This window comes from Festucalex cinctus, chromosome 6 (genome assembly GCF_051991245.1).
Source record: "Festucalex cinctus isolate MCC-2025b chromosome 6, RoL_Fcin_1.0, whole genome shotgun sequence".
Lineage (NCBI taxonomy): Eukaryota > Metazoa > Chordata > Actinopteri > Syngnathiformes > Syngnathidae > Festucalex > Festucalex cinctus.
In genome coordinates this window covers 2807217-2834253 of record NC_135416.1, presented here as the reverse complement: position 1 = coordinate 2834253, position 27037 = coordinate 2807217, and the positions used below count along the sequence as shown (strand labels likewise).

The window sequence follows — 27037 nt, the reverse complement described above, 5'->3', positions numbered from 1 at the left end:
TTTTTTTTTTTTTTTTGTAAAATAAATTTCCCCCAAAAATGTGATTTTGCAACTGTTGCAAATGAAATGTTGTTTTTTTTCACCTTCATGATGCATTTTTTGACTGGTGCCCATGCTCGGAATCCACGTCAGAAAAATACGGTATGTGTTTAACAAAAATGTTGAGTTCCGGAAAAAGTTGAACATTTATGGAGCGACGACTACCTGCATTGTCGCAAGTCGTTAAATTAACGTAGTTTTCGGGATTATAACATTCAGCAACTCCTAGCGGTTAACGGGACGCCTCATTGCGTTCTTTGGCTAGATTGGACGTCAGTTGCGACCGACTACATTTTTTTTTTTTGTCACGATTGGAGAGTGTTAAGTTTAAAAAGAAAAAAAAAAAAGAAAAAAGCTGTGCAAGGTACTGAAATCAGGGCCAAGGCGACAGAGAAGAACGGAATTAGCTGCAAGCGTGGGCGGGGAAAAACAAAAATAACCATACATGATAATACAACATTTACACGGGGAGATATGTCCTAACGAGGCTGCATTAATAGTACCATACCTTGTACATACACAATTCAAATAACCATTTGAACACAATAAAACGAAAAGATAGCTTTGGTTGGTAAACACGTTGTTGTCTGGAGAACTTGTCGTCGTCGATGGCCGGTCGCCAACGTGACGTCCCGCAAACGGAGCGGAGGAGTTGCGCACTTCCCTTTGATCCGCCATCCCCCGCCGAGCACCTAAGTGTAGCTTTAAGGTTGTAAGGTTTTTCTAGGGTTTCCGTGGTAATGTAGCAGCATCGTTAATAATGGTCTGGAGAACAAGTGGAAGACGACATCATCCCCCCCCCCCCCCCCCCCCCCCCGCCGTTTTGTCCACAGCGGCGGCCATTTTAGAACAAGGTGACGAATCCTCACTTTGACCTACATATCCCTTCAAACTCCACATGCTGCTTTGACTTCCATTTCCCCCCCCTTGCCGGTTTAAAACACGTTTTCAGTCCACCTTCTCCACCTTGCCGATGATCTTCTCCTCGAAGATGGGCAGGATGGCATCGTCGTCCCGCACCTCCTCAAACACAACGCCGCAGTCGAACTCGTCACTCACCTTCTTGAAGTAAAACCTGGTGGAAAGGGAGAGAGGCGTGTTGGGAAGGATGATGACACGAAAAGAATGACGACATTGGCGTTGCACAAGTGAAGAATTGTTGTGTGACGTGTCACTGCCATGACCGTTAGAATTGATGGTGACAAGTTATTTTTAAAGGAAAAACAAAACATTTAATTTATAAAAAATGTCCCATTTTTTTTCCATAGTTTTTTTGTAGCAAAGAAGCTCCTTTGCAAAATAAGAACTAAAAAATGTTTTCAGCATTTTACAAAATAAAAGTTGTATTTTAAAACATCTCAGGAAATCACAATACATATAATTTTATGACAAAAAGCTGAAGAGATGAAAGTCATTTCTATGAAAGCCATAATATCATCAGACAAAAAAGGTCAAATTTTGCAGTTTTTATTATTATTATTTTTAATTAAAGGAAAAAAAATAGAGAAAACAAAATCAATCTTATGACAAGCGATTAATTCTTGGGAAAACAGACGTTTTAAGAAATGTCTTTAAAAAAAAAAAGTTATGGTACGCATTCAACTAAAGTTTTCAAGAGGAAAGAATGCATTTTTTGAGAGGTTATCGTTTGAGAACCGTAGTCATTTATTCCAAGAGAAAAAAAAATGTCAAACTAATTCACTGCCACTCAGGTAAAATAACGGACCTTTGACTTCTATAGCTGTCAGTGGCAGGGATTAAGTTAAAAAAAAAAAAAAAAGTCTTCTTTTTGTCCCCCCTCCAATGAACAATTAAAAAAAAAAAAAAAATTCCTAAGGAAATAAAAATCTTTGGAGATGAAAGCTTAAAGAAAACAATATTTCTTTTTGGAGGAAATAATAATAAAAAAAATGTAAATATTACAAGACAACGGTCAATATCCCCACTCCAAAATATTAATTTAAAAAAAAAATAGCTATACATTTTTCCATTATGCTTTTCATATGAGATCAAAGCATTTCACGTTTGTTTAAATATTTTCCGAAACACGAATCCCATGCCGTTTCGACCAGTATTGTATTTGTTACCACACGAGACTTCAGCCAAATCGCACAAGACTTGAATCTCACTTCTTGTGTTAGCCCCCAAGCTGGGCTAGCTAAGATCAATGCTCAAACAAGCGAGTTCCACCTTGCACCTCACCTGTAGTGGCCCTTTTTGGTGAGCAGCTCCTTGAACTGGCCCAAAGTCACCACCCGGCCCTTGACGGAGGTCCGGTACGGGATGGGCTCACCGCAGAAGTAGTAGGCCACCGTCATGTTCTCGCACACTTGCCGCTTTCCAGACTTGTGCCTGCAGACGAAAAACCGCGTTAGCTGTATGACATCACAAAAGCCATGTAAACATGAACGTGAGATGGCGCCACCTAGAGGCCCACCTCTGCTTGGCCTGCTGCAGCGCCGCCGCCCTCCGCCTCTCCTCCTCCAGCCGGCGCCGGGCCTCCTCAAGCTGCGTCAGCGGGTTGGGGGCCGGGTTGGGCGGCATGGCGGGGTCCTGGATGAAGGGGTGCGAGGGCTGCACCTGCGCCGATGCGGCCGAGGAGGGGTGCGCTGCCAGGGCGGGCGACGCCGAGGAGGGGTTGTTGCGTAGTTGGGCCGACACCCACGGGTGGACGGCCCCGGGACGCTCCACCGAGGTGGGCCGCGGCGACTCGCTGCTGCCCCCCGTCCGCCGAGAGCTGCTGGTGCTGCCGCTGCAAAAGAGTCACCGACGGCATTCTTTAATATTATATATGAATGTATATGCATTTAGTACGCACATTAGACCCTTCTTGACAGTCGTGTTAATTTTGTCTGCCATTTTTAAATTTAGTCTCAATTTTAGTCCAATTTCTGTCACGCTTGTTAGTTTCTATCACAGTTAGTCAACCTCATCTCATTTTTATTTCATCTATTTTTAGTCGACTATAAATCTAGCATTTTTGTCTTTACTTTAGTCCAACAAAACGTAATTATAATTTTTTTAGTTTTAGTAAAAAATAAATAAATAAATAAATACATAAAAAATAAATAAATAAACAAACAAACAAACATTTTAGTCTAGTTTTAGTCAAAACAACCATTTTATACTCCTGTATATTTTTTGGGCAGCAGATTATATTGAACCTTTTCGGATCTAAAACTTTCACATAAAATTTTCTAATTTTTTTTCTGAAAAAGAACTTCACACACACACACACACTGATGTTGTACACTTGAGTCCATCCGTTTTGTTACGATTATTATGAAAGGTTTCTACTTCCTGTTTCCTATTCATTAAACAGGACTCTGAGCAAGACCATTTTTTTGTGAACTAACGGCTATTTTTATTTGGATCTTGGACTGTTTTTGCAGTCGAGTTCACCTGTTGTATACGTTTAGTGTCAAATGACAGTATGTCGGGCTCACCCGTGGGAGCTTTTTCTCTGCCTGTCTCCCTCCATCATCCACTGGAGGATCTTCTGGTTTCTCTCTAGATCCTCCAGCGGCACCTGCGCTTCCATTCCGCGGCCGCAATCTTCGCCTTTGCCCGACGCCTCCGACGGCTTCTTGCCTCGCCTCGACAGCGTGCTTCCTTTACTACTGCAAAACAAATGCAAGCCAGTTGGAATAACCCGACCTCACATCCCAGAGGGTGACGTGTGCTGCTCTACGGGAACTTACTTGTAGCCCATTGCGTCAAGGGTGCTGGCTCCGGCGCCGTCGGCGTAGTTGCGACTCCTGGCGGCATATTGGCCGGCCGACTCGCCATTCCACAGGAGGTTAGGCTGCGGCCTGGAGCCCGCCTCTTCCTGGCCTTCTCGTCCTCGGTGGTGGTATAGCTGCTTGTGGTGATGCATACCTGACAAAAAAGTGAGTATTGGCGGGCTCTTTTTAATGCATTCAGTGCAAAGAACTACTACTATAAATGGTTAGCGACATGTTCACCACTACAAAAGTTATTGGTATTGATTTTTTTCCCTTCTTTCTTTCTTTCATATTTGTTAAATATTTATGTAATGTTTGTCCCAATGATGTCCCTTGATGCTTTGTTGTAATTCAAATTTTTCAGATTTTTCCCCCCAACTATTTGTGTATTTCTCATCCATTATTAATGCATTTCCAAGTATTTTTTGATTTCTGAAAATATTATACTTACCATATTGTCATACCATTTCCCAAACGTGTATATTTTCCATCTATTATTTAGATATTTTCCAAACAGTTGTGTATTTTCATTTCATTTTTCTTTTGCTCAGAAAATGTTTTCAAATAGTTGGGTATTTTATATCTAATATTTTTGTATCTTTCCTAATGAGTGTATTTATAAAGACTTTTGTATGTATATGTATATGTATTTGTATTTTATTTATTTATTTATTTTTATTTTGGAGCAGTATGTGTACTGAATTTTTTTTTACTTGTGCCACTCCGGTGCGTCACATATTTCTTTTAGAAACATCTATAGTCTTACGAACGACCAAATTCATGGATTGTGACTCAACGTTTGTTGAAATTACTGTATCTCCCCGACATCGCTGCCACAGTAAAGAGGCTTCTGTTTTACGCTTACCTTTGACCCCGGCAGCAGGTAGACTGTGCCCTCCCGCTCTGTGCGGCGGGTAGTGAGGCGGCCCGATGCCCCCGTCAGGCGACCGCGATGATTTGGGCGGCGTCTGCCGGCCACCCCCGCCCAAGGCCACGTTGGCGGCGCCTGGCGACTGGCAGCCCGGCGTCTTCATCACCCGCTGCACATGCTCGTCCAAGATGGACTCGGGGTCGTCGTCGTGCGAGTCGCCCATGGCAACCAGGCCGCCGTAGGTGGCGACCGCTGCCGTGTTGGCGGTGGTCTCTGAGTAATGGGCGCCGTAGAGGGGCGGGAAGGACGAGGGGAGTGGGAGCGAAATGCTGTGCGACGACATGGAGGTTGTGACAGAGATGTCGGCGTCGTCCCCCTCTTCTTCCTGTTTGAATCACATGACAATGCTAAGTGTATTGAGGTTTATTCCAACATGTGATGAGTGAACGGCATCTATGTCAACGCTCACCAGTCGTACTCGCTTCAGCCTCTCTTCCAGTCGCTCCTGGGCCTCCCGCTCCCGGAGAACCATGTCCAGCCTCTTGATGAGCTCAGCTGCAAACCTTTCAGGCTCTACGTGGATGTCCTTTGGCATGCGATACGTGCGCTGTATGGCATGCACAAACACACAGAGAAAGAACAATATAATTTACATTGTTTTGCTCAAATTTTCATTGGCACTCATTTTTGTATATTATGAAATATTTTTGTGAATGTGCCAAATAGTTGGGTTTTTATTTTTAATATTTAATTATCCCACCAGCACTGTAGCCTAAGCCATATTTGACGTATCCTGAAAGCAACAAAAACACATTTTTAGCCAAGAGTTGTTTTACTGATTTCGTCACTGATGATTCAAAATGACTGAAAAATTGTGCTTTCAAGCTAGCCATTTGTTTTTGGGTCTATTTTTCTAATATTTCTTCTAGAACATTTTTTCAGCCAATAATTGTGACGTTTATTTTTTGAAAAATGTAAATATTTATTTCATATATTTTTAATATGTCTAATACTTTCAGATATTTTTGCTGAATATTTCCTTTTTTCATTTTTTTAAATTTGTTTTGAAATATTTTTATGTTTTCCTATTTTTATCCAATATTTGTATTTTTGTCATAACATTTTTTCTAATATTTCTGTATTGTTTGTACCTGATATTTAGATATTTACTGTGATAACACCTGCACTGCGCACCATAAACCGTTATGAATTTTATACTTTCGCTAGCTTAACAGCCAATTGAATCGGGTCACATCCATCTTTGTTTGGCTGCACAACTGTTGGTCAAACAAAATCATATTTTGCACATTCACTTAGTTTTGAGCAAATGGTTGACAATCAATGACAGCTGAGAAAATATACTCACAGGTATATGAGGTAGGGGCACACGTCCGTTAGCTTTGGCACTTTCATGCATCTCTTTGCGATGCTGCTTCCGATATCGATAAGGAGGAATACCATCTCTGCGTGCACAAATGAAAGTGGGGAACTAAACAATCGTGACAACGGCAATAGGAAAACAGGCGTCGTGAACTTACACGCTGCTGTCGGTCAGCGATAGCGTGTCAGCGTCGCTCGACATGCTCTGCTGCTCGCTGTCGTTGGCACTGGTGGCGGGGGCACGTGCGTAACCCATATTGGCGTAGTACGGGTTCACCGGCTCTCTCCAGTGTCTGACGACAGACAAACACTGTTATTATTTTTACTATTAGTGCATTAGTGTAGAGGTGCACCAATTAATCCCCAAGTAATCAATTATTACATCAACATTTCTATTATTTTTTATGTTTCAAACCAAACCAGTAACTGAATCATAATCAATGTACAAAAAATAAAAAATAAAAAATAGACAGCTTAACTATTACAGAAATAGGAGGCATATAGAATGAAAGTGCATCAGCAACAGTGGCTCCTTGCAAATTAATTGCACCATTTTCTTTCTACAACAAAAACAAACAAAAAAAACAGCTCGGAACTTGAAGAGTTTTCTCACTAAAGATCCCACCTGTACTCCCTGGTGTCTTGCCGCCGCCTGCTGGTGGAGGTCCTCTGCGGTACGGTCTGCATGAGCAGGCTGTGGGTCAGCCTTCCTGCCGGCGTGTCCCCGCACTCCTCCTTCTCTTGTTCCGCTTCCTTCTGCCCGCTTCCACACCTTCAAGCAAGAATCATTTTGTTTCACAATTTAAAACCAGTCGTCTTGAGAACATATCCCCGGGATGCTTATGTGATAAGAGCCCAAGAATCACGAATTAGAGACAAATTCCACCCATTTTCCTTTTTATATCATATTTCTCTTGTGGTGAAACAAGCTCATTTCAGGGGCGGATCTATCTCACGCAGTGTGTCGGCTCTCATACTTGCTGGGGTCACCTTTCTAGTGTACCTTCAATTCTTTGCATTCCAACATTTTACGGTAGCCTGAATAACACCAAATATGAACACAAAAGACAGATAAAAAATAAACCAAATAAAATACAAATACTCTTTCAAAGAAAACATTTGGGTTAGAATTTCTAACAGTGATAAAATGACGGACAACGCCATTCTTAACCTCCACTCCTCGTCTTCCGTCAAGGTGGGCAAGCAGCCCGTCACGGGCTTGGCGGGCCCCGACGACGGGCTCTGGTCGCTGGGATTCAGCTTGGGGCTCTCGCCGCCGGTGCGCGTGTACTCCAAGTACAGGTCCGACTTAAGGAACAGAGGGTAGGTGTTCTCCTCCATCGTGGCCTGGATCTCCGTCTGGGCCTGCAACGAGAGAGATCATTTTATTGCTAAATATTCTAAAAAGGTGGAACACAATCAGTTTCCAGGATGCTTCACTATTACAAGTGTAAAAAGATGTATTTAAAATCACTGCTAGCAGTCAATGGGGAAAAAACAAAAACAAATGTGTCCTTAACAGCGTCCACGCTGCCTGTAAAAGCCAGCAATCATGATGTCTGCGGTGGTGATAAGTAGGGCAGACAAGTCGTCAAGCTTCCCTTTTAATAGAGGGGGGGGGACAATGTTAAGGGAACTCCGAAAAATCCAGGATTCACAAGGTAAATACCGCCCAAATCTGACTTCTCGCATCCTGTTGTATTATGTCACGGCATAGGCTTAATTATAAAAGTAGCCTTGGCTGGGTTCTGTGGAAAAGTGAAAAGGGAGGATAAAATGAGGGATACAATAATTGATGTACTAAACTAAACAAATCCAAATCCAGTATAGCCTGTCATGACTCATTGACAACAGCAACATTATCTTTAATGCTTCAATACGATGTCGGCCAAAAGATGATTCATTAAAACAAACAATAACCACATGCATAGATGCCAAACCACATCAATTGAACTCATCTTTTTTTTCAAAGTACAATGGAATCAAGTTGGAAGCGGGGATTTTTGCGCCTTTAACGTCACAATGTAATACTTGAAATCTAACGAGAAGGGGTTTTCCCCGCATATGAAATTTGGAGTCGGTGTTTCATGAAATGGAGCTGACCAGTGAAGGCAAGGGTGCGGGACAAGCCACCGAAACCAAGCGCGAGTATCCAGTTGAGAAGAAGTCGTGCCACATTAACGCAAAGCCATTTTTCTTCTTTTTTCATCTTTCCAGATTTTCCCCAAAACACAGAGCCAGCGGTTTTTGCTCTACAGTGACAAGATAAACTCACCTGACTCTGACATTGATGAACGTGTGCTTTTTAATATACGTCAAGATATATAGTGGCCTCACACAGCAGTCACTTTCTGCTGCTCTTGTGAAACAAACAACCGGCTAGACATCTTAAAAGTGTCATGAGATTACCGGTAGGTCTGTACAATTTTAGGAAAAGAGTGAATTAAGATTTTTCTGGTAAATATTACGATCGATTCAATTCATGATTCTCTGCAAATATCAGAACAATACACACCGTAACATTTAAAAACATAACAAAAAAAAAATCACATCATACAATCAAAACCTTAAAAGCTATTACTTTAATAATGCACGATTCTTAAAATGGCTCAATAATGCCTACCGTGCTTGTTGTGATTATGTGTAATAGGGTATGTAAAAATACAATCTCTTACATTTTGAACTAATGTACATGTTCTTTGTACATGAATGTAAGATGCTAAATATTTTTGCTGCTGTCCATAATGGTGCAACGGGACTTAGCTTAGCACCTAGCGTTTACAAGCAGCCAGGAAAATCAGGGACACACAGAGAGATCATGTGACGTGGATGTGACGTTTTTTACCAGCTCAAAGCCAAATGGTTAGTGTGTTTGACCGGTCCACGAGTAGCATGGCATTTCTGATTGGTGAAATTTAGGGAATTAGAGCACTGGGGGCGGGGGTGGTGAGCCCCCCCTAAAAAAACAAAACAAAAACAAAACAGTTTTGATGATCCCGAAAGCGCATTGGCTGACTGAGATAGGTCAAAAGACTCAAAACTTGAGGCAGTGATCAGAATGTTACCACCACATCAACCTCAACCTGGGCCCAACAAAAACTCCACATCAGAACCTCTGCCTCAATGGAAAGAACGTGATTCAAACAGTCTACTAGCTGAGTAAGTCAACATTCATCGGTGCAACGCTAGTGTGAAAAACGTACCTGTTCAAACATGGCGAGGTCAGGATGCGGCCTCCCCACACAGTCTCGTATGAAGCTCTTGGTGGCCGGCTTGATCTGCCTCGAGACGATGCCGCCGCCGTCCACGATGTACTTCCTGTAGATGGCCTTGGCCAGCTTGGCCCGCTTCTCCGGGCTCGTCTTGCGGAATCCCGAGCAGGCGAACCAAAAGTCCAGCAGGTCGGCGCAGCCTTCCTGGCACAGGAAGTTGCGGAACAGCTGGATGCCCTCCTGGTCATCCAACAACGAGTGGAGTGACTCGGCCCACTTCAGGTAGGGCGGCGTGGGCGAGGCCGAGCCTTCTGGTTCGTAGCCCAGGTCCAGGTCGGGTCGGCGCGGTGTCGCGGATGACGACGAGGAGGGCGCATGGCCGGATGAGTCGGCCGTCTTGGCGGACAGGGAAAGCGGAAATCCGGGAGTTTGCGAGAGCGCGCCCGGACGGGTGGCCGCCGACGGCACGGGGGGCTCCACGTCGGAGCCCTCCTCGCCGGGGACGGGCGGCCGCGGCGCATCCTCTGTGAAATGGGCCGGGCCGCTCAGCGGGGCCGCCACGCCGCCGCCACCTCTGAAGCCGATCCCGTGTAAGTCCCTGACAACACTCATGTCTCTGGTTGCGCACAGCAGAGGTCACACTTGGCCCCGTAGCGATGATTTTGTAGACAAACAATTCACCCTGCAAAAAGGCAGACAGGAATAGCGGTTGGTGTCACAAAGGAAATCATTTGGGGGCACGAGGGGGTGGGGGTAGTCTACTGTCAAATCTATTATTATGACAGGACCCTCAGAGATGACATTTTTAACTGTTATGTTGTGGGTCAAACAACAATGACATTTTTTCAAAGGAGCAAGTACACACGTTATAATATTGAGACATTTCACAACTTTAGTTGCTGTGCTTCTGCCAACTAATAATATAAACAGGTCAATCCGTACATACATTTCTTTAACCTGCCACTGGCTAGGTCCTTTGTTACTACGACCCGCCACGAAGACTCATATTTTCAATCACTTCCGAGTTCCAACGCTAATTTTGTGAATTTTATCAACTCAAATGCCTCTCAAGTGTGCCATACGTATTCCTTTTTTTTTTTTTTAAAGCATTTGTTCATTCTCAGCTGCAAATGAAACAACACAATAATAATTGATAATTTATTAGGTCGTTTGTTTTAGTGTTTGGCAAGCTCTCCACTGATACCAACCTTTTGAACACAAGATAAAGAAAGAACATTAAAGATAGTTCATAGTTGGAAACTTGATTCAACAAAAAAGGTGACACCAGAAATTGTGATCCTATTTGTTCTTGCTTTAAGACAATCTTAACATTTCTCTCCAGGGCGAAAAAAAAAAACATTGGAGAGGGAGAAAATTGGAGCTGCTTAGTTTTGCATTTTAAAGTGTATATTTTTACAATTAATTCCTAACAATGCAGATAGTTGCATTGCCCTGTGAAACAGACACAAATTTAGTGTTTGGAATGAACTTAAAAACTAGCCGTGCTAAGCAAACAATAGCACGGTTGCATTCTATCCAATGGTGACAGTTAGCCACTTTTAGCAAAAGTTTGCAGTTCTAAATACTACTGTCGCTTAGGTTCCAATATTGAATACAAAACAAAAAAAGTTAGCAAAAATGCACTTTTTGACCAAGTAGTTGTTTGATGAAACCAAACAGCAACGCGCCGAGAGTAAACATTTGCTAACAGGCTAGCGCTAGTTAGCACAGGGGGCTAGGTGGCTAACTAGCCTTGAAGCTGTGCCCACCAGCAGTGTGCCAAGGCTTTGAAGTGAGAATCTCATTCATCTTGGGCCTTGCGAGAGGGGCGGTGTGTGAGTGGGGGATGGGGGGGACTACAGCAACAAACTCCACACAACTACATAAAACGGCCTGAACGAGAACCAAAAAGCAACCACCCCTCTCCTCTCCTAAGCCACCAAACCCGACGCCACTTTCACGGCCGCTCGTTTTAATCGAGAAAAAAAAATAGCTTTCATAAAGTGCTCAAACTCGCTCGCGATGCAAACTCCGAAAAAAAAAGAAAAAAAAAAGCGGAGCTGCACGTTTTCCACTCAGGCGGCTTGCCTGTTAGCTACTTTAGCATGCTAGTTAGCATTAGCACAGAGGTGCTCCCCCTCTACACACAATGTTTATTATTTTTTTTTCACCCATAAAAGAAAAAAAAAAAGTCTTACCGTCTTTGAGAGGCCGTTCCCCGTGTCGTGCCGCATTGGGGATACTGGCACCGAGTGTGTACTCCACAAGGCGGCATAAGAAAGGCTTCATTGGAGTGAATGTAGGGGGAAAAGAAAAAGAACTGAAGCCGACGTCTTTGCCCCCCCTTTCCCTCAACTCCCCATGGTGGCCGGGTAGCTCCACGGAGAGAGCGAGGGAGACAGAGGCGCGCGCGTGCGCACGCGCACGCGCCCGCGTAGGTGGACGTCCATATGGGCTGCGACGTGGAGAACGGAACTTTTCTCGTCATTTTATTCGTACTTTACAAGTCTGCTTGTACACGACTTAAATTGTAACCAACTTACTTTTACTGCCATGTGAACTCTATTCCAATTTTTTACTTTATTAATTTTTTTAAAGGCCTGTTTTTGTGGGTTGATTTTTCATTTTAAGATTTATTTCTTTAATTAAATCATGCTTGTCAAATTCAAACATTTTCACTGACTGTAGCTCAATATAAACAGTAAAATATTGTATTTGTAATATTTTTTCTACATTCATATGTTAATTTATAAACATTTTTATTTTAATTATTTTTATTTCTGAACATTGCATATTTCTCAATATTGTCATTTTTCTTGGCTGATTTTTTTTTTTAAAGTATTCATTCCTTTTGTTAAATCTCATACTTGGTTTGGAAGACGTAATTTTCACTGATTGCACTTCAATACAAGCCATAAAAAAATATTATTAAAATTGTTGTTAGCAATATTTTTTACATTATCGTGCCTTTTAGATATTTTGGTAGGTTGATTTTTCTTTGATGGACTGATTTCTGTAATTAAATCATGCTTTGTTTGCATAATTTTTACTAATTACAGTTAAATACAAACAGTATATTGTTTTATAATGTAAATTAATTTATATTATAACATTGTTTAACATATGCTTTCATTTTAAATGACTAAAATACAAATTACATTCATACATTTTCCTGTTAATAGTTTTTTAAATTTTTAGATCTTTTTGTTGGGTTGATTTTTCTTTTTGTGGTTTATTTCTTCAATTAAATCATTCTTTGTTTGCAAATTTAAACAGAAATATCACTAACTATAGCACAACATAACCATTAAAAAGTATTTTTAAAAATTGAAAAAAAAAATACAAATTAAAACATTTTGGTGATGTAGTGCACTCGCCTGATTTTGGTGCAGACAGTGTGGGTTTCATTCAGTGACGATGTGAACGTGAGGGTGAATAGTAACATACATTTTTTTTTGGTTTTAAGATATAATACGAGAGGTACATCTTCTAATTTGGGATTTAACAAATACAGGTGACAAATGTTCACAAATAAAATACTGAAACGTCTCTTATTAATAATAGTAGAAGTGATCGGTGACTTTAGAAAAAAAAATCTATATAAGACTGTTAGAAACAGTCTGATAAAAAATATATATATATATATATTATTATTATTATTATATATTTTTTTTTTATTGACCGCCAATTAAGCAATAAAATATCGGTTGTATTTGGTGTCCTACACATTGCAGTTCTGCGTGTTTAGCGACCACCCAATAGCGCTCCTGTTGGTCAATACCGGTTACTACACTCCCGACAGCGAGTTCAATGAGGAGAAAACGTGCTGATGCTGATTAACTAGTTCACCTCAGTCTGTCATCAGCAAATATTTTAATTTAACAGCTTCTCACTTAAGAAACAAATACATTACTGAAATTCTGTTTGTTTTTTTTGCATGCGTGTTTGTTTTAAGTGAGAAAAAAAAAAGGTGCTCTCACCTGCAGCTTCTAACTGTTCAGCGGGGCTCCTGTCCACTTTTACACCCCAGTCGCCACCCGTCAGCCTCTTCATCCCGGCTGTCAGTCAGTCAGTCAGTCAGTCAGTCGGGAGGAGCACCTACCGACCGAGCCTTCATCGGTAGAGCGCCAGAGAGAGAGCAAGAGAGAGAGAGGGCAGGAGAGAGAGAGAGAGAGAGAAAGAGAGATCAAGAGACATTAGACCACAATATACTCTTAATTGAAGACAGCCTAATTAAAGCTGTAATGGTGTTCTTTTTTTTTCTTCTTTTTTTTTTTTTGTGATAGCGTTTTATAGATTTTAATCAAATAGCTCACCATCACATCTCCTCAGTCAGGTGGGATCCACACACTTGCACGGGTCCAATCCCGGACCGATGATTGGTGCTGCTGTCTCATGGTGACCGAGCATAGCCTATGGGAAACAACATTACTCATTACTCATTTGCATAATCGTGGACTGTGTCCGAGTCGACTGAAATAGCAGAGTTAATCGTTGCTAAAGACGCTATCGCCAACGCAAAGTGATGTCATCGGAAATTAGGGATGGGGAGCCTATGGGTACCTCACGATACGATATGCGATACAAGGCTGACGATAATGACTATCTCACGATATGACGATAGCACGATTATCGATATATATTGGTCAGGTAATAAAATCTATGATAGAACTACTCTAGACATGAACTGATGATTTTTCAATGAGAAAATCATTTCTTTTTGTACCATACATCACTGAAACACAATATTAAAACTGGTGTCTTCTTCACAATGAGTACTTTAATGTATTTTTTTTTTAAACAAATACAAATGTTTTCTTAACAGAGACCATTTTCTGTCAACAAATTGGTGTCTTTCTAAAACACTATTGTCATGCAACAGCGATTGGCTGGCAACCAGTTCAGTGTGTACCCCGCCTACTGCCCATAGCCAGCTGGAATAGGCTCCAGCAACCCCCTTGTGAGGAGTAAGCGGTTCAGAAAATGGATGGATGGATATTGTCATGCAACATGTCAGTCTGTTACATTTTTCATGTTATAAACTGTGACAATTTCTTTGAGTCACATTGCAAAAGTAAATAAATAAAAATACCTAAAGGGAAACTTTACTTATTTAGCCATTTTTGGCAGTCCAACGTGAATATTTTGCCTATAATAAAATTAGATATTTTCATTATTTTTCATGTACAATTAGTAACTTTAAAAACACATTTTGCAATCTACTATCGACTGAAAATGACATCATAAGAGTTCAGGTAACCAATCACAGCTCAGCTTGTGAATGTCACATGACCAAACCGAGAAAACAGGTGAGCTGTGATTGGTTACCTGAGCCCTTGTGATGTCATTTTCAGTCGACAGCAAGTTGCAAAATGTGTTTTCAAAGGTACTAATTGTACGTGAAAAATAAAGTATCAAATTAATTATAGACAAAATATTAACATTTTATTGCTATAGTGGGCTAAATAAGTGAAGTATCCCTTTAAATATGAAATCCAATTAAAATCAATATTAACATTCCTCAAAAATTGTGTGCTTCAAAAAGTCAAAACATAAAAAATATATAAAAAAAAATATTAAATAAAAATATTAAACACATTTTTCGTAGAAACGTATGCAAAAGTGAGTCAGTTGCTGGACAGATAAAATGTCTTCCACAAGTCAAAGTAAGCTGATGAGTCTTCTTCACCTGAAGACTTCCGTCAATTTCCCTGCCACTCTTATGAGGCGTTCCCCCTAGTGGCCCGCCAAGTAACTTATCAATAAGTTGTGAACAATGAAGCCAATGTAGTGGCTGGATATTAACTATAAATATCGCAAATACTTGCGTCGGCGTATTGATATAATCCTGTATCGGATGCCTCTGATACAGGGCTTGAATCTGTGCCGCGTACAATGAAATCTCAAATCTTTATCTGCCCATTCCGGAGACAAACACGCTTCCCGATGTCCGCTTGATTGGCAGACCGCGCTCGCTTCATTATGGAAGTTTATTCACATCACTCCAGCGCACACACACACACACACACACACGCAAGTGGTGTTGTTATTGTTTGCGGCAGTTGCCCCCGGAGACGAGGAGGAGAGAATACTAAGGAGGCTGAACTTGACCTTTTATGATGTCTTGGTGAGGAAGGGTTGGGGGCATGTTGCTACTTATGAATCTGTAATGAGCCCTCCACCGTGTGTGCGTGTTTGCGCGCGGGCGCGCGCGTGCACTCGTCTGAGCTCTCGGCTGAAGAAAGGTCATCACACGAGGGGGCTTGAATACACCTGGCATCCGACCAGCCACCTACAGTACCTACGACCTCTACCTTGAGTATACAGCAGCATTAATATTTACAGTAGTATAAAAGTCCAGCGCCCTTGAACGCACCTCCAAAAGTTGTGTGTGCGTGTGTCGCACGTACATTTCCCACAGAACATTTGGATCATCATGGATGGAGAATCCTCCGAATGATTCAACTTTGACCACCATAGTCGGCACAGAGAAAGAAAAAAAAAATCTCTGCAATTTAGCGCCGCCCATCTTTTGATAGGTTGGTGCTCATTTGGACAAATTCCCAAGTGGAAGTTTGTCAAAGTACAACAACAATTAAATTCGCCCAAAATGGCTGACTTCCTGTTTAATCTCTGGCCTGCATGCGTCCTTGACACGTTTTCCTGTCCACCCAATTTTGCATCTACTGGTGAAACGTGAGTCATGTTGCGGACGCCTAAAAATATATTTTGCACAGAATATTTTGTTAAAAAAAAGGTCATTCCTGACCTCGTGCATATTAATGAGAATAACGTGACCTCTTTTGAGATCGACCCACTGTCGTTCGCTGAACCAATGAGGTTGAGCTTCAGCCCGCCCCCTTTTTTTTCTACACGAATCGTTCTGCCCCATCTGCAGCGAGAAATTGGGTGCAAAAGTCACGTGACTGGACAGCAGCTGACAAACCACTTGTGACTCCTAGTGGCGACTTCTTTGACTACAAGTTGTCATTTCTACAGGCACAAATCATGGCTTTTACAGATACAAATTTACACTTCTTTCGACAATTTTCTTCTACAGGTACAATTTTTTTTATGTACTTTTTTTTTTTGTTTACACACTTTTTTTTTTTTTTACGTAGAATTTATGCACGGGCTCAGATGACAACCAATCACCAGATTTTCATATTCAAATCGGTTTTCGTGACACCCCTGCTTTTGATCAAGGTTTTTTTTCACTTTTTGTTCCCTTTCATTGAGACTTTTTCATGTGTGCTGTTATGACAGATAATGGCCACCAATTTCGTGCCAATGGTTGAAATGATTCCCCCCCCCTAAACGTTCCCGAGGGTGCTATGGAGAGAGTTCTGAGGTCGTCATGTTAAAATACATGTGTTTACACCTGGATACTTGTAAATATGTGTAAAATTTCTCCCATTTTGAATCCCTTAAAAAAGTATTCTTTTGTCCATAGAAGACTAAGAAACATAGCGATTCCCAAGAAGCTAATTGACAGACAGGCCATCCCCGAGTGTCAGCTGGCATTGTAAGGCAAAGCGGGGGCCGTAAACTCCTCACTTGTTTACCGGTGACAAGCATGTGACCATGACTGCCACTTCCAATGAAGATAAAAAAAAAAAAAAGCAGCGAGCAGGACGTCTGGCATTGAGTGGAAAGTGAGGAGATGGGTGCTTTTTGTCCTGGGAGAAGGCGGGGGGTCCTTTGTTCCAGCTGCCACTGCAGATTTAAGGCATCTGTACGGCGGGGCCTGTCAGAAACAGGCTTATCTCTTTGGGAGCCCCCCCATGGTACAAAGAGCCATTTAGATAGAAGCGGCCTGTGGTAAAATCTTCATTATATGGCGCTTAAAGGAGCAACAGACCTCTGGCTCTTTAGGATGAATAGGAGACAAGTGCTTGACCAAACAGGAGGAGGTGGTGGCCAATATGCTTGAACTGATGTCTGGACATCGCCATGGTCATTGGTGATGACACCATTTTGTTCCCTGCGCCTTTTACAGGGGGACTTGTTGATGTCTGGACGGACTGTGTCCCGGTTATCATAAAATGCGTCCAATTGACAGGACCTGGTTTGGCTAATTGCAAATATATACCCACCATGGAAAAAAAATGTCTTCAATTTCTTGTTCATTTGAATTGTTAATGTGTGAAAGTGAAACAAAAAGACGGAATGCCTAAAAGTACCATTTTTGGCATGTCTATGTGTGATGTCTCTGTACATCCGTCCAGCTGTCCATCTGTTGGACTTTCCCGGCCAATCCAGTTGTCAGTAAATCTGACATCAGACAAGATTCTTTGCCGGAATCACTAAAAATAAAATAAAATAAAATAAAATAAAATAAAATAAAATAAAATAAAATAAAATAAAATAACTGCGATTGGTTGGCAACCAGTCCAGGGTGTCCCCCGCCTACTGCCCAGAGCCAGCTGAGATAGGCACCAGCACCCCCCGCGACCCTTGTGAGGAATAAGCGGTCAAGAAAATGGATGGATGGAAAATAAAATAAAATAAAATAAAATAAAATAAGGGGAAAAAGTCAGGATAACATTAGATGGAAAAAAGATAATATTTTTTTTAAATAAAATAAAATGAAATGAAAAAAGAAGGGAAAAAAAGTCGGGATAGCATTAGATGGAAAAAAGATAATATTTTTTTAAAATAAAATAAAATGAAATGAAAAAAAGAAGGGGAAAAAAGTTGGGATAGCATTAGATGGAAAAAAGATCATATTTTTACAACGTTGAAAGTCACAAGTTTAAGTTTTACTTAGAAAACAAATTTACCAATCTTAGAGAAATAAATCATTTTTAATAAATAAATCCCAACATTGCAAGAATAAAGTGTAGACTTAAAAAAAAAAAAAAAATTCTTCCAAAAAATCTAATTTTGAGGGGGGAAATCCGATTACAGATTGTTTTACAATTTAACAAAAAAAATGCTACATCATGAGAATAAAACTTTGTGATAAGAAGTCTGTATCTCTTGATAATTTAAATGGAGTTTTTTGGGTGGGGCAAAATGAATAAAAGATTTATTCTTTAGAAAAATGTATTTTTTGTGTGAATCTGAATACGTTTTTTTTTAGGGGGCGCCTGGGGGGGACATTCATTGTGTTGCGAAAATGGAATCGGAGTACCATGAGAATACCATCACAGAAAATCTTATTCCCCAAAATAAAATCTCATCAATATTAGCAGAATGAAGTCATTTTGTGATTTTGTGATCGGACAATTTGACTGTGTCACTGACCAACCATTTAAAGTAGAAAAAGATGTGTCCATCATAAGAATTCTTTGCCATAGCATGAGTAGACATATAAGGCGTCAACGAGGCCTCTCAATGATCCCTCCATCTAACTCCCTGTCCGTCCATCCGTCCGTCCATCCATCTGCTGGCCTTTTCCCAGCCACTCCCGTGTTGGTTTGCGATTTGTCAGTAAATCTGCCATGGCGTCCCGCTGACGTGCATTGTGACGCTGCTGAATACTCCTGGGCCGCCAGTATGGCCTGCACCAATGCTGGATTAGCCACACCGGATTAGCCGGCCGCCCTCCTGCTGCTTATTCAAATATTGTTTCACGTATTGTCATCATCCGTCGAGGAAATATGCTCAAAAAAAAAAAAAAAAAAACAGAAAACAAAAAGAGGGCAGTTTTGTTGAGCGAATTCGAAGAGAGTCGGTCGGGAAAGACGGGCCGGGAAAGCGCCGCCGCTTATCCGCCCGCCGTCTTCCCGAACGAAGACGACCAAACGAAAACGAAGCATGAAAGCGAGCCTTGATCTTTGCTAACATGGCGTTCGTCTGTTTTTTTTTTTTCTTCTCCTCTCTCTCCCCCCTTCTCTCTCCTTCAACCCGCACATACGCTTGGGAGTCAAGGCAATTGATGTGCTGCCTTTGATGGCAAAGAGAGGCCTATATTAGCGGCCAAAAAGGAGCCCTCGCGATGAAAGGGGCCAAAAAAAAAAAAAAAAAGAAAATGGACGGGACAAATATGGGGAAAAAGACGGGAGATGGCGGAGATTGGCGAAGGCGGGAGAAGCTTACCGTGCGACGGCGTCGACGCTCGGCCTTCCGCCGCGACGTTTCGCCGGTCATCCCGAGGCGGACGAACGGGGGCTCGAACCCTCGGCGAGGTTTTCGGGGGGACGTCCCGCCGGCGAACGCTGTCGCCATCTTTGTCCCGTTGTTGTCTTGGATGCGTCTCTCCTCCTCTTCCTCCGCATCTTCATCCCTCCCCTTTCCTCGGCTTTGATCGTGCCTCGCTCCCCTCCCTCGCGATGACATCATCACGCGGAGCATCAAAGGCGGCTTCTGGGGCTGGACCCTGGGTGGAAATATGGAGCATAAGGAGGGCTCGGACGACAAGCACCCCCCCACACACCCCGACGGGCGTACCCCAAGGCCCCCTGCTGAGACCCTTGATGATTTTTTTTTTTTAACGACTTCCTGCACCGTCACCATCAACTCGTGTGACGCTCACCTTCCTGTCCCTGGATGATGCCGACCCCTTCCTGTCTCGCCTCCAGCTAGTGGGTACCATTCTCCGAATCCTGTCCGGGTCCCTTCTGCGTATGTGCCATAGCGCGTGTTGCGCAAAGTCAGAATCTGAGAATAAAAGGTATTTTTTAAGATAAAAAGTCTTAATATAACAAGAGCAAAGTCTGAATCATACGAGAAAAAAAACTGAGTTTTTTAATGAGAAAAAAAATGAATCATTGTACAGTAAATAAGGTTATATTTTTAAAGTTAAAATATATCATGTTAAATTTGAAAATAAAATCTGGATTTTTAGGAGGAAAAAAAAGAGAACATTTTTAGATTAAAAAAGTTACAATATTACTAAAAAAATGAGGAAAATAATGAGATTAGAATATCACCATAATTGGCCACAATTTTACAAGAACAGACATATTTTTTTGCAGGACAAAAAGTCATAAGATTACAAAAGCAAACTATAAAAAGTCAGAATGTTCAGAAAAAAGGGCAAAAACATTTTTTTTACAAAAATAAAGCCATCTTTTTTTCTTTTTTTTTAGAAAAAAGTCATAATTTTACAAATACATTTGTTTTTTCTAGTTAAAAATAGATATTGCAAGAATGACATATGACATAATTTTCCAGATAGAGTTTAGAATCCTGTGAGGAAAATGTTATATTCATAGCAAAAAAAAAGTCTTAATTTGACAAGAGAAAAGACATTATTTTCCCCCAAAAAGGAAGAATTTTACTAGAATAATACATTTGACCAGAATCATTAATTTTTCTAGGATATAAAGTTCAAGTAAAAAGACTAGAGCAGTATTTCTGAGATGAAAAAGTCAAAATCTTACAAGACAAAAAGCCAGATTTTCTTTTTGATAAAAAGTCAGAATTTTGAGAATTAAGTTTCTGTTTTGTTTTTTTTAAGTCGCAATTTTGCATGAATAATGATGTATTTTTTTTCCCTAAAAAATGTCATAATAGTACAACAATAAAGAAGTATTTTTCTTCAATTAAAAAGTCAGAATGTTCCAAGAAAAGAGTCGTATTTAAGTCGGAATCTTAAAAGAACTAGACTAAGTGCAATTTTTGGAGAAATTGTGTAGGAAAGGCTGAAAGCTGAATAATAAGATTTGAATGCACGTGGAAGGCTTATGAAGTAAATTGAGAGCTAAATTAAGGAATGATGGCCTCCTGGTTACTGGATGGACAATGCACTTTACCAACTATGATGTAATGATGATAAGTTGTATGTATGGAAGTGGGCGTGGCAAGTGATCCTTAGAAATGGTTCACTTTCTGTCCCATTGAAAATGAATGGGAAGAGTTGATGTTTGACGTTAAATTTTGCAAATACTGTAAGTAATGTGGAATCAGACGATATATATACCCCGGGAGGCGTGAATTTTTTTAAACAAGTTGAAATTTGAACAGTGTAAATCGGAAGTATTGTGTGGGAGTTGTTACACGGCAAAAAAGTGTGGAAAATAAAAATCACAAGCACATATAATAAAGCCTTCCTATTCTCCTAGCGCCATCAACTAGTGAGACGCTTACGTCCGTCCCTGGAGCACGGCCACCCCCTCCCCATCTCTCTTCAGCTGGTGGGCACACAGTCCACAAATCCTGTTAGGGACCCCTCGGTGCGTGTGTGTGTCATAACACACATGTTGCACTGTCACCCTCAGCTGCCAAACCAATCTGATGAGGTCTTCTCGGAGGAAAAAAAAAAAAAAAAGACAAAGAAGTGAACAGAATGAGCTTCATTTCAATTTCATGAGGCAAATAATAGTGAGGGGAAAAAAGTTCATATATATATATATATATATATATATATATATAGGGGTGTTTAAAAAAAATCGATTCGGCGATATATTGCGATACTACATCGCGCGATTCTCGAATCGATTCAATAAAAAAAAAACGATTTTTTTTTTTTTTTTTTTTTTTTTTTTTTTTTTTTTTTTTAAGAGCTCAGAATTGTTCATTCGGTAGTCTTACCGATTCAACGTCTTATCATCATTGCCTTTTTTTTTTTTTTGTGTGTGTGAATCGATTTTTAAGCTTCCATTTTTAATGGAAAAATATTCAACAAAACGTCTGAATTCAGGTTAGGATTCACACCTTGAGCATGGAAGAATGTTATATGAACGGAACATTAAGCCTTAATATTTTATTTTAATGCTGTTCAAACATGAAACAGATTACAACCTCTATAAGACTGAAATTTCAGATAAATAAATAATACATTTTCATATAAATCTTACACTCTACAAGCTTACTGATTAGTATTTTCTAAATTTGAATGAAAAAAAATCGCAACAATCGACTTATAAATTCGTATCGGGATTAATCGGTATCGAATCGAATCGTGACCTGTGAATCGTGATACGAATCGAATCGTCAGGTACTAGGCAATTCACACCCCTATATATATATATATATATATATATATATATATATATATATATATATATATATATATATATATATATATATATATATTAGGGATGTAACGATATCCAAATATTATGATACGATAATATCACAATATGAAGCTCACGATCCGATAATTATTATGATATTGTGGGGAGGCTGGTGATATTTAAAAACGGTCACAATATTGTAAAAACAAAAAAAACAAAAACAAAAATTCTCATCCTAAAAAAAAAAGCACAATATTGTGCTTTTGTACATACAATAATAGCAATACACAAACTACCTCCAATCTCTAAAAACACTTAATATTGAGGCACTTACTCGCTAATACTAGCACACATATCGAGTTCCTCCACATATCGAGTCGCTTCACAAGCATATTACAATCCTCTTCATCTGACAATTAGTGTAGATTTTAAAAAATAGAAGGGCCAAAACATTCCTAATGAAAATTAAACTGCACTAAAAAAAAAACAAAACAAAAAAAAAAACCACCAGAGGGTACTATAACTGCACAAATGGAAATCAACCCGACTTTTTTTTTTTTTAACAGATGTGTAGCTTTTAAATATCGTGAACATGATATTGTGGCAATTTTAATATCACGATATCACAATATTGCCGCTATCGTTACATCCCTAATATATATGGAGTTGTGTAAAGGGTAAAAGGGGGGGAAAAAAAACGTAAAAGCTTTAAGAAAAAGTAATTTGTGACTAAGTACCTATACGAGTACTCGTTACATTAAAATAAGGTCGGTTTCACATCTTTTTTAGTAGGCCACCTAACGTGCGTTAAAATTAGATGGAAAACTTCAAGGATTAGCCATGAGAAGCTGAGCATTATTGTGACTTTTTACATTTATTTTTAAATACTCCCTTTTTACCGCTCTGAATTTGCACCATCTAAATGACATTTTATGCCACAGACGACCAAATATATAATGTAATGTCATGTAAATAATGTTGACGCGGATCTCCCAATCACATAAACAGTCATTTACATGCAAATGGCTGCACATTGCTTGCAGGTATTAACAAAACTCATTCGGCCACATTAATAATAGCCCTCCCGCTCGCCGCAAATGACTTCCCGCTTAATCCTCATCAACTAAATCCCAATGGCCCACCTGTAGGATCGTCGAGGGGGTAAACGCTAATAGCGGGCTGCTGAGGTTTGATAAGCATTTTTCGATTAGTACAATAACAACATCCCTCCTCCCAGGCTATTACATGCACACACTCCAAAATGTTGGCATCATCCAAACGAACAATGGATGGAAATAAACAAGTATGTGCAATGTGTGTGCGTGTGTGTGTGTGCGTGTGTGGGAAGAAGCAGCACCTGCCTGGAGGCCGCGAGGGCACAAAACAGCTCGCCGCTAAATCCCAGTTTGGCACACGAGCACGTAATCATCACTTCTTCGTTTTCTTCTTGCCGTGCTGCAAGTTGTCAAGTATAATAACGCTGTAAGAAACACAACACACGCGCGCACACGCATACACGAGGTGACTTGCGATGCACCGCGCAGCCTCATTTAAATAACAATGACACTCATCTGCCACCCCATTATGCAAACGAGTGTACAGTGGAACATAGTCTGTAAGGCAGTTTTTTTTGTTTTGTTTTTTGTTTTTTTAAGGAACATTTGATTTAAAAAAATGAATAAAATAGAAGCACATTTTTTCCAGATAAAATTACTGGATTTTGACTGATTTTGCAAGGCCCACAGAATATTGTGTTCTATTGCTATAAAAAAAAAAAAAAAAAAAACATGGAACCTACCAAACAAAAGATTAGATCTCTTCTTTAATCAGGATAAAAAAAAAAAAAAAGTATATTTCTATCCGTTTCCGTTTTGCAGCAATTAGCATTAGAATACAGCTAAGTTTCATCATTATTCAGAAATTTGTTTAGAGTAATGGGAAAAACAGCTTGTTTTCAACATGGCCCTGGTTGATCTCTTATACTCTGCTGCCACCTGCTGGCCGTTTGTGTAATTACTACCATTGCTTCACCCGTTCTCTGCAGTTCAGAGGCTGCATCAAAGCCTTCTGTATGCTGTAGCATTAAAAAAAAAAACAGCAATTTTAAAAAACAACAACGTATAAATACGTCTTTGGGACATATGAAACATTTAAAATAGAACGTATTTATACATTTTGGGGAAAAATGAGTTAAAATGGATGGAAAGGCCACCACTGAATTCAGCTCCATTCCAACATTGTGCTTCTCCTGGTGCATGCCTTGGCCGCCAGGGGGCAGTATAATTTGGACATACTGTACTAACACGAACAAAAAAAGAGTTTTATAACTGTAATAAATGACTCTCTAAACTGCAATATTACTTTGAAGCTATTGTTTTGATGTAAAGTGAATTAGAAATCAAATCTATGATTGTGAATATTATTAAATGCCTGTGGATATTGTTATCTTGTCTGTCCACTGCATTGATTCACTATTTGAGGTCAAATTAAAGGTTTATAACATTGTGACATCAATGTTGTTACCTTGCTGTGAAGTTTTGCGTCGTAAGCTAGTATACTTTCATATAAGGCTAATTTATGTGGTTTTTCTGGGGACAAAAAGCTGCAATATAACAAGAATAAAGCCTCACAACTCATCTGTACGTCACGAATATTAGTCATTCTTTACAGAAGACAAAGAATATATGACGAGCATGTGAGTATTATTACAGTACTTTGTTTACATTCAATCTGTTGCTTAAAGGGTTACACTGCAACATGGATGCTATTAAGTGTTAGCATTAAGCTAGCGTGCCGAAAGTCTAAGTCTTGTAGTTGTTCAACTGTAATTATTGATGCCACACAGTCCTTGCAGTGCATAGAGCGGAGGCTGCATGTGAAGCGCGGGGAGGCGGGGGGGGCTTGGAGGCCATTGTTCAGCCAAAGTGAGACAAACGAGACCCTGGAGAACACTACTTAGCTGCTCATAAAGGTCAAATATGGAGGCACAGTAGCTAATCCCCGAACCCCCCCCGGGGACACCCACGGATGCTGTTGTTTCACAGCCGTGTGACATTTAAACCCGAGTGCGCCACACAACGTTGTGGATGTGTCTCCAGCCTCCGGTTTGGCTCTCGAGTGCCCGCTGAGGGTTAATTAGACGTGGCCTCTGAGGCCATTTCTAACGACGTTCTTCCATTGCTAACTATGTTTAAGTTCAGCCATTTCTTTATTGGATGTTATGCGAGACAAACCACGCTTTTTTTTTCTTTTCTTTTTTTAAGAAATACAGATAATGACTGAATTAAGTAATAAATGTGCCACATTGAAAAGAAATTAATATATAACTGTATAAGAAATAAGTTGTATTTTATGTGGTAAATGGTTGCAATATTATCAGTTTTTGTCCCAATAAATGTAAGATAAGAAATAAATATTTTTAAAAAGGAGTTGTTGTTTTTTGTTTGTTTTTGTTTTTTTTTGGGGGGGGGGCGTTTTTTTTGTTTTTTGTTTTAAATAAAATCCCACATTGAAAAGAAATTAATATGTACTAGTATAGAACAGAATATAATAGAATAGTATAAGGAGTAAGTTGTATTTTTTATGTAGTAAAAAGGTTTCAGTATTATCAGTTTTTAACCCAATAAAATGTAAAATTAGATTAGAGATTAGATGAGAAAAAAAAGTTGTTTAAAAAAAAAAAAAAGTGTGGGTTTTTTTGGGCGAAAAGTTTTTTTTCTTTATAAAAAGGGGGATTTTTTTTTATCTGAATCACACGGAAAAAAAGTTTATTTTTATGGTGAAAATTCATATTATTAGATGTATTTTTTGGATATAAAGTCATAATATTACACGACTAAAGGTAAGTTGTTCTTGCTTTTTATTTAGTTTTTTTTTTTTTAAGTTTTGTTTTGTTTGTGACATTTACCAAAGTTTGGGGTGGGGGTGGAAAGAAAATCTTGCGATAAAAATAGACTTCTGGTGATGATTTTTATTGTATGACTTTTTTTCCTCTTAAAAAAAAAAAGTAAGGCTTTTTAAATATGGTTTCATTTTCATAAAATTCTGACTTTATTTTGTCGTATATTACAATTGTATTTATTTATTTTAGTGTGGTCCTAACATTCGTCCGCATAGAAAGCACGAAATCCCATTAAATATTGTTGTCGCCAGCTCTTACTGTGCTGAAGGCAGCTACATCATTAAAATTCCACCGTGGTGCTCGCTATATGTTAGCCGTCACGTCCTCGAGTCACGTCTAATTGGCTAATCTAATCAGAAAAGTAAGTCTTGAGTCGTCTGCGGGGTCACACACTGATTGGAGGCGCTGGGGGACAACAACGCTGGTGAGGCAATTTTTTTTTTTTTTTTTTTTTTGCAGGTAAATATCCCTGAGATAACGAACGCCGGGTCAGCAACGGTTCAGCCAACGTGTAACGAGCACTGAGAAAGCCAAAAACTATATGGCAGACAATGGTGTTGGCTTGAGTGTGACACTGATTAAATAAACATTTCTCCTGGAAAGAAAAACAACAAAAGTGCAATCCAATAAAGTCAACATACCTGAACTGCCACGTCTCCAGTTATTTGAGGGTGCGTACACTTGTGCAACCACATTAGCTTACTTTTACCTTCACCTCTATTTACTTTTAGTTGAAGAGGTTAATTTAGGTTATTACATGTAAACGTTTTTGAAAAGCTTTACCCTGTTTTTGTTTTAATTACAAAAACCTGAAATTTTTAAGGGTGTGCAGAATTTAGCTAAAAATAAATAAATTGGCACTGATGGCAGTCGTACTACAACCACCTCACAGCATTAGCATATGTGCTAACGTTACATGGCTGCAAGGTTATTAATTACAATTTACAACATAAACGCATTAAAACTGCTTTAAATTACTACAATTTTACTAAACTACGGTAGTA

The 27037-nt window shown here is 39.8% G+C and overlaps 1 protein-coding gene across 2 annotated transcripts; it reads right to left on the bottom strand.

Moving 5' to 3' along the window:
- Window positions 1-870: 870 nt before the first annotated feature.
- Window positions 871-23512, bottom strand: LOC144020910 (axin-1-like). Of its 2 annotated transcripts, none has more exons than XM_077524818.1 (17): window positions 23490-23512; window positions 19708-19832; window positions 19272-19551; window positions 13544-13640; window positions 13208-13338; window positions 9219-9909; window positions 7187-7380; window positions 6641-6787; window positions 6174-6308; window positions 6002-6098; window positions 5105-5242; window positions 4630-5020; window positions 3741-3918; window positions 3486-3659; window positions 2477-2791; window positions 2242-2391; window positions 871-1114 (listed from the first exon to the last, which is right to left on the bottom strand). In XM_077524818.1, the coding sequence occupies exons 6-17, from the start codon at window positions 9837-9839 to the stop codon at window positions 988-990; spliced, it is 2667 nt and encodes an 888-aa protein (XP_077380944.1). In that variant the 5' UTR covers window positions 9840-9909; window positions 13208-13338; window positions 13544-13640; window positions 19272-19551; window positions 19708-19832; window positions 23490-23512; the 3' UTR covers window positions 871-987. The 2 variants fall into 2 exon arrangements, with proteins under 2 accessions (XP_077380944.1, XP_077380943.1); XM_077524817.1 differs by having other exon boundaries at window positions 11426-13338; window positions 23490-23505.
- Between the last annotated feature and the right edge of the window lie 3525 nt (window positions 23513-27037).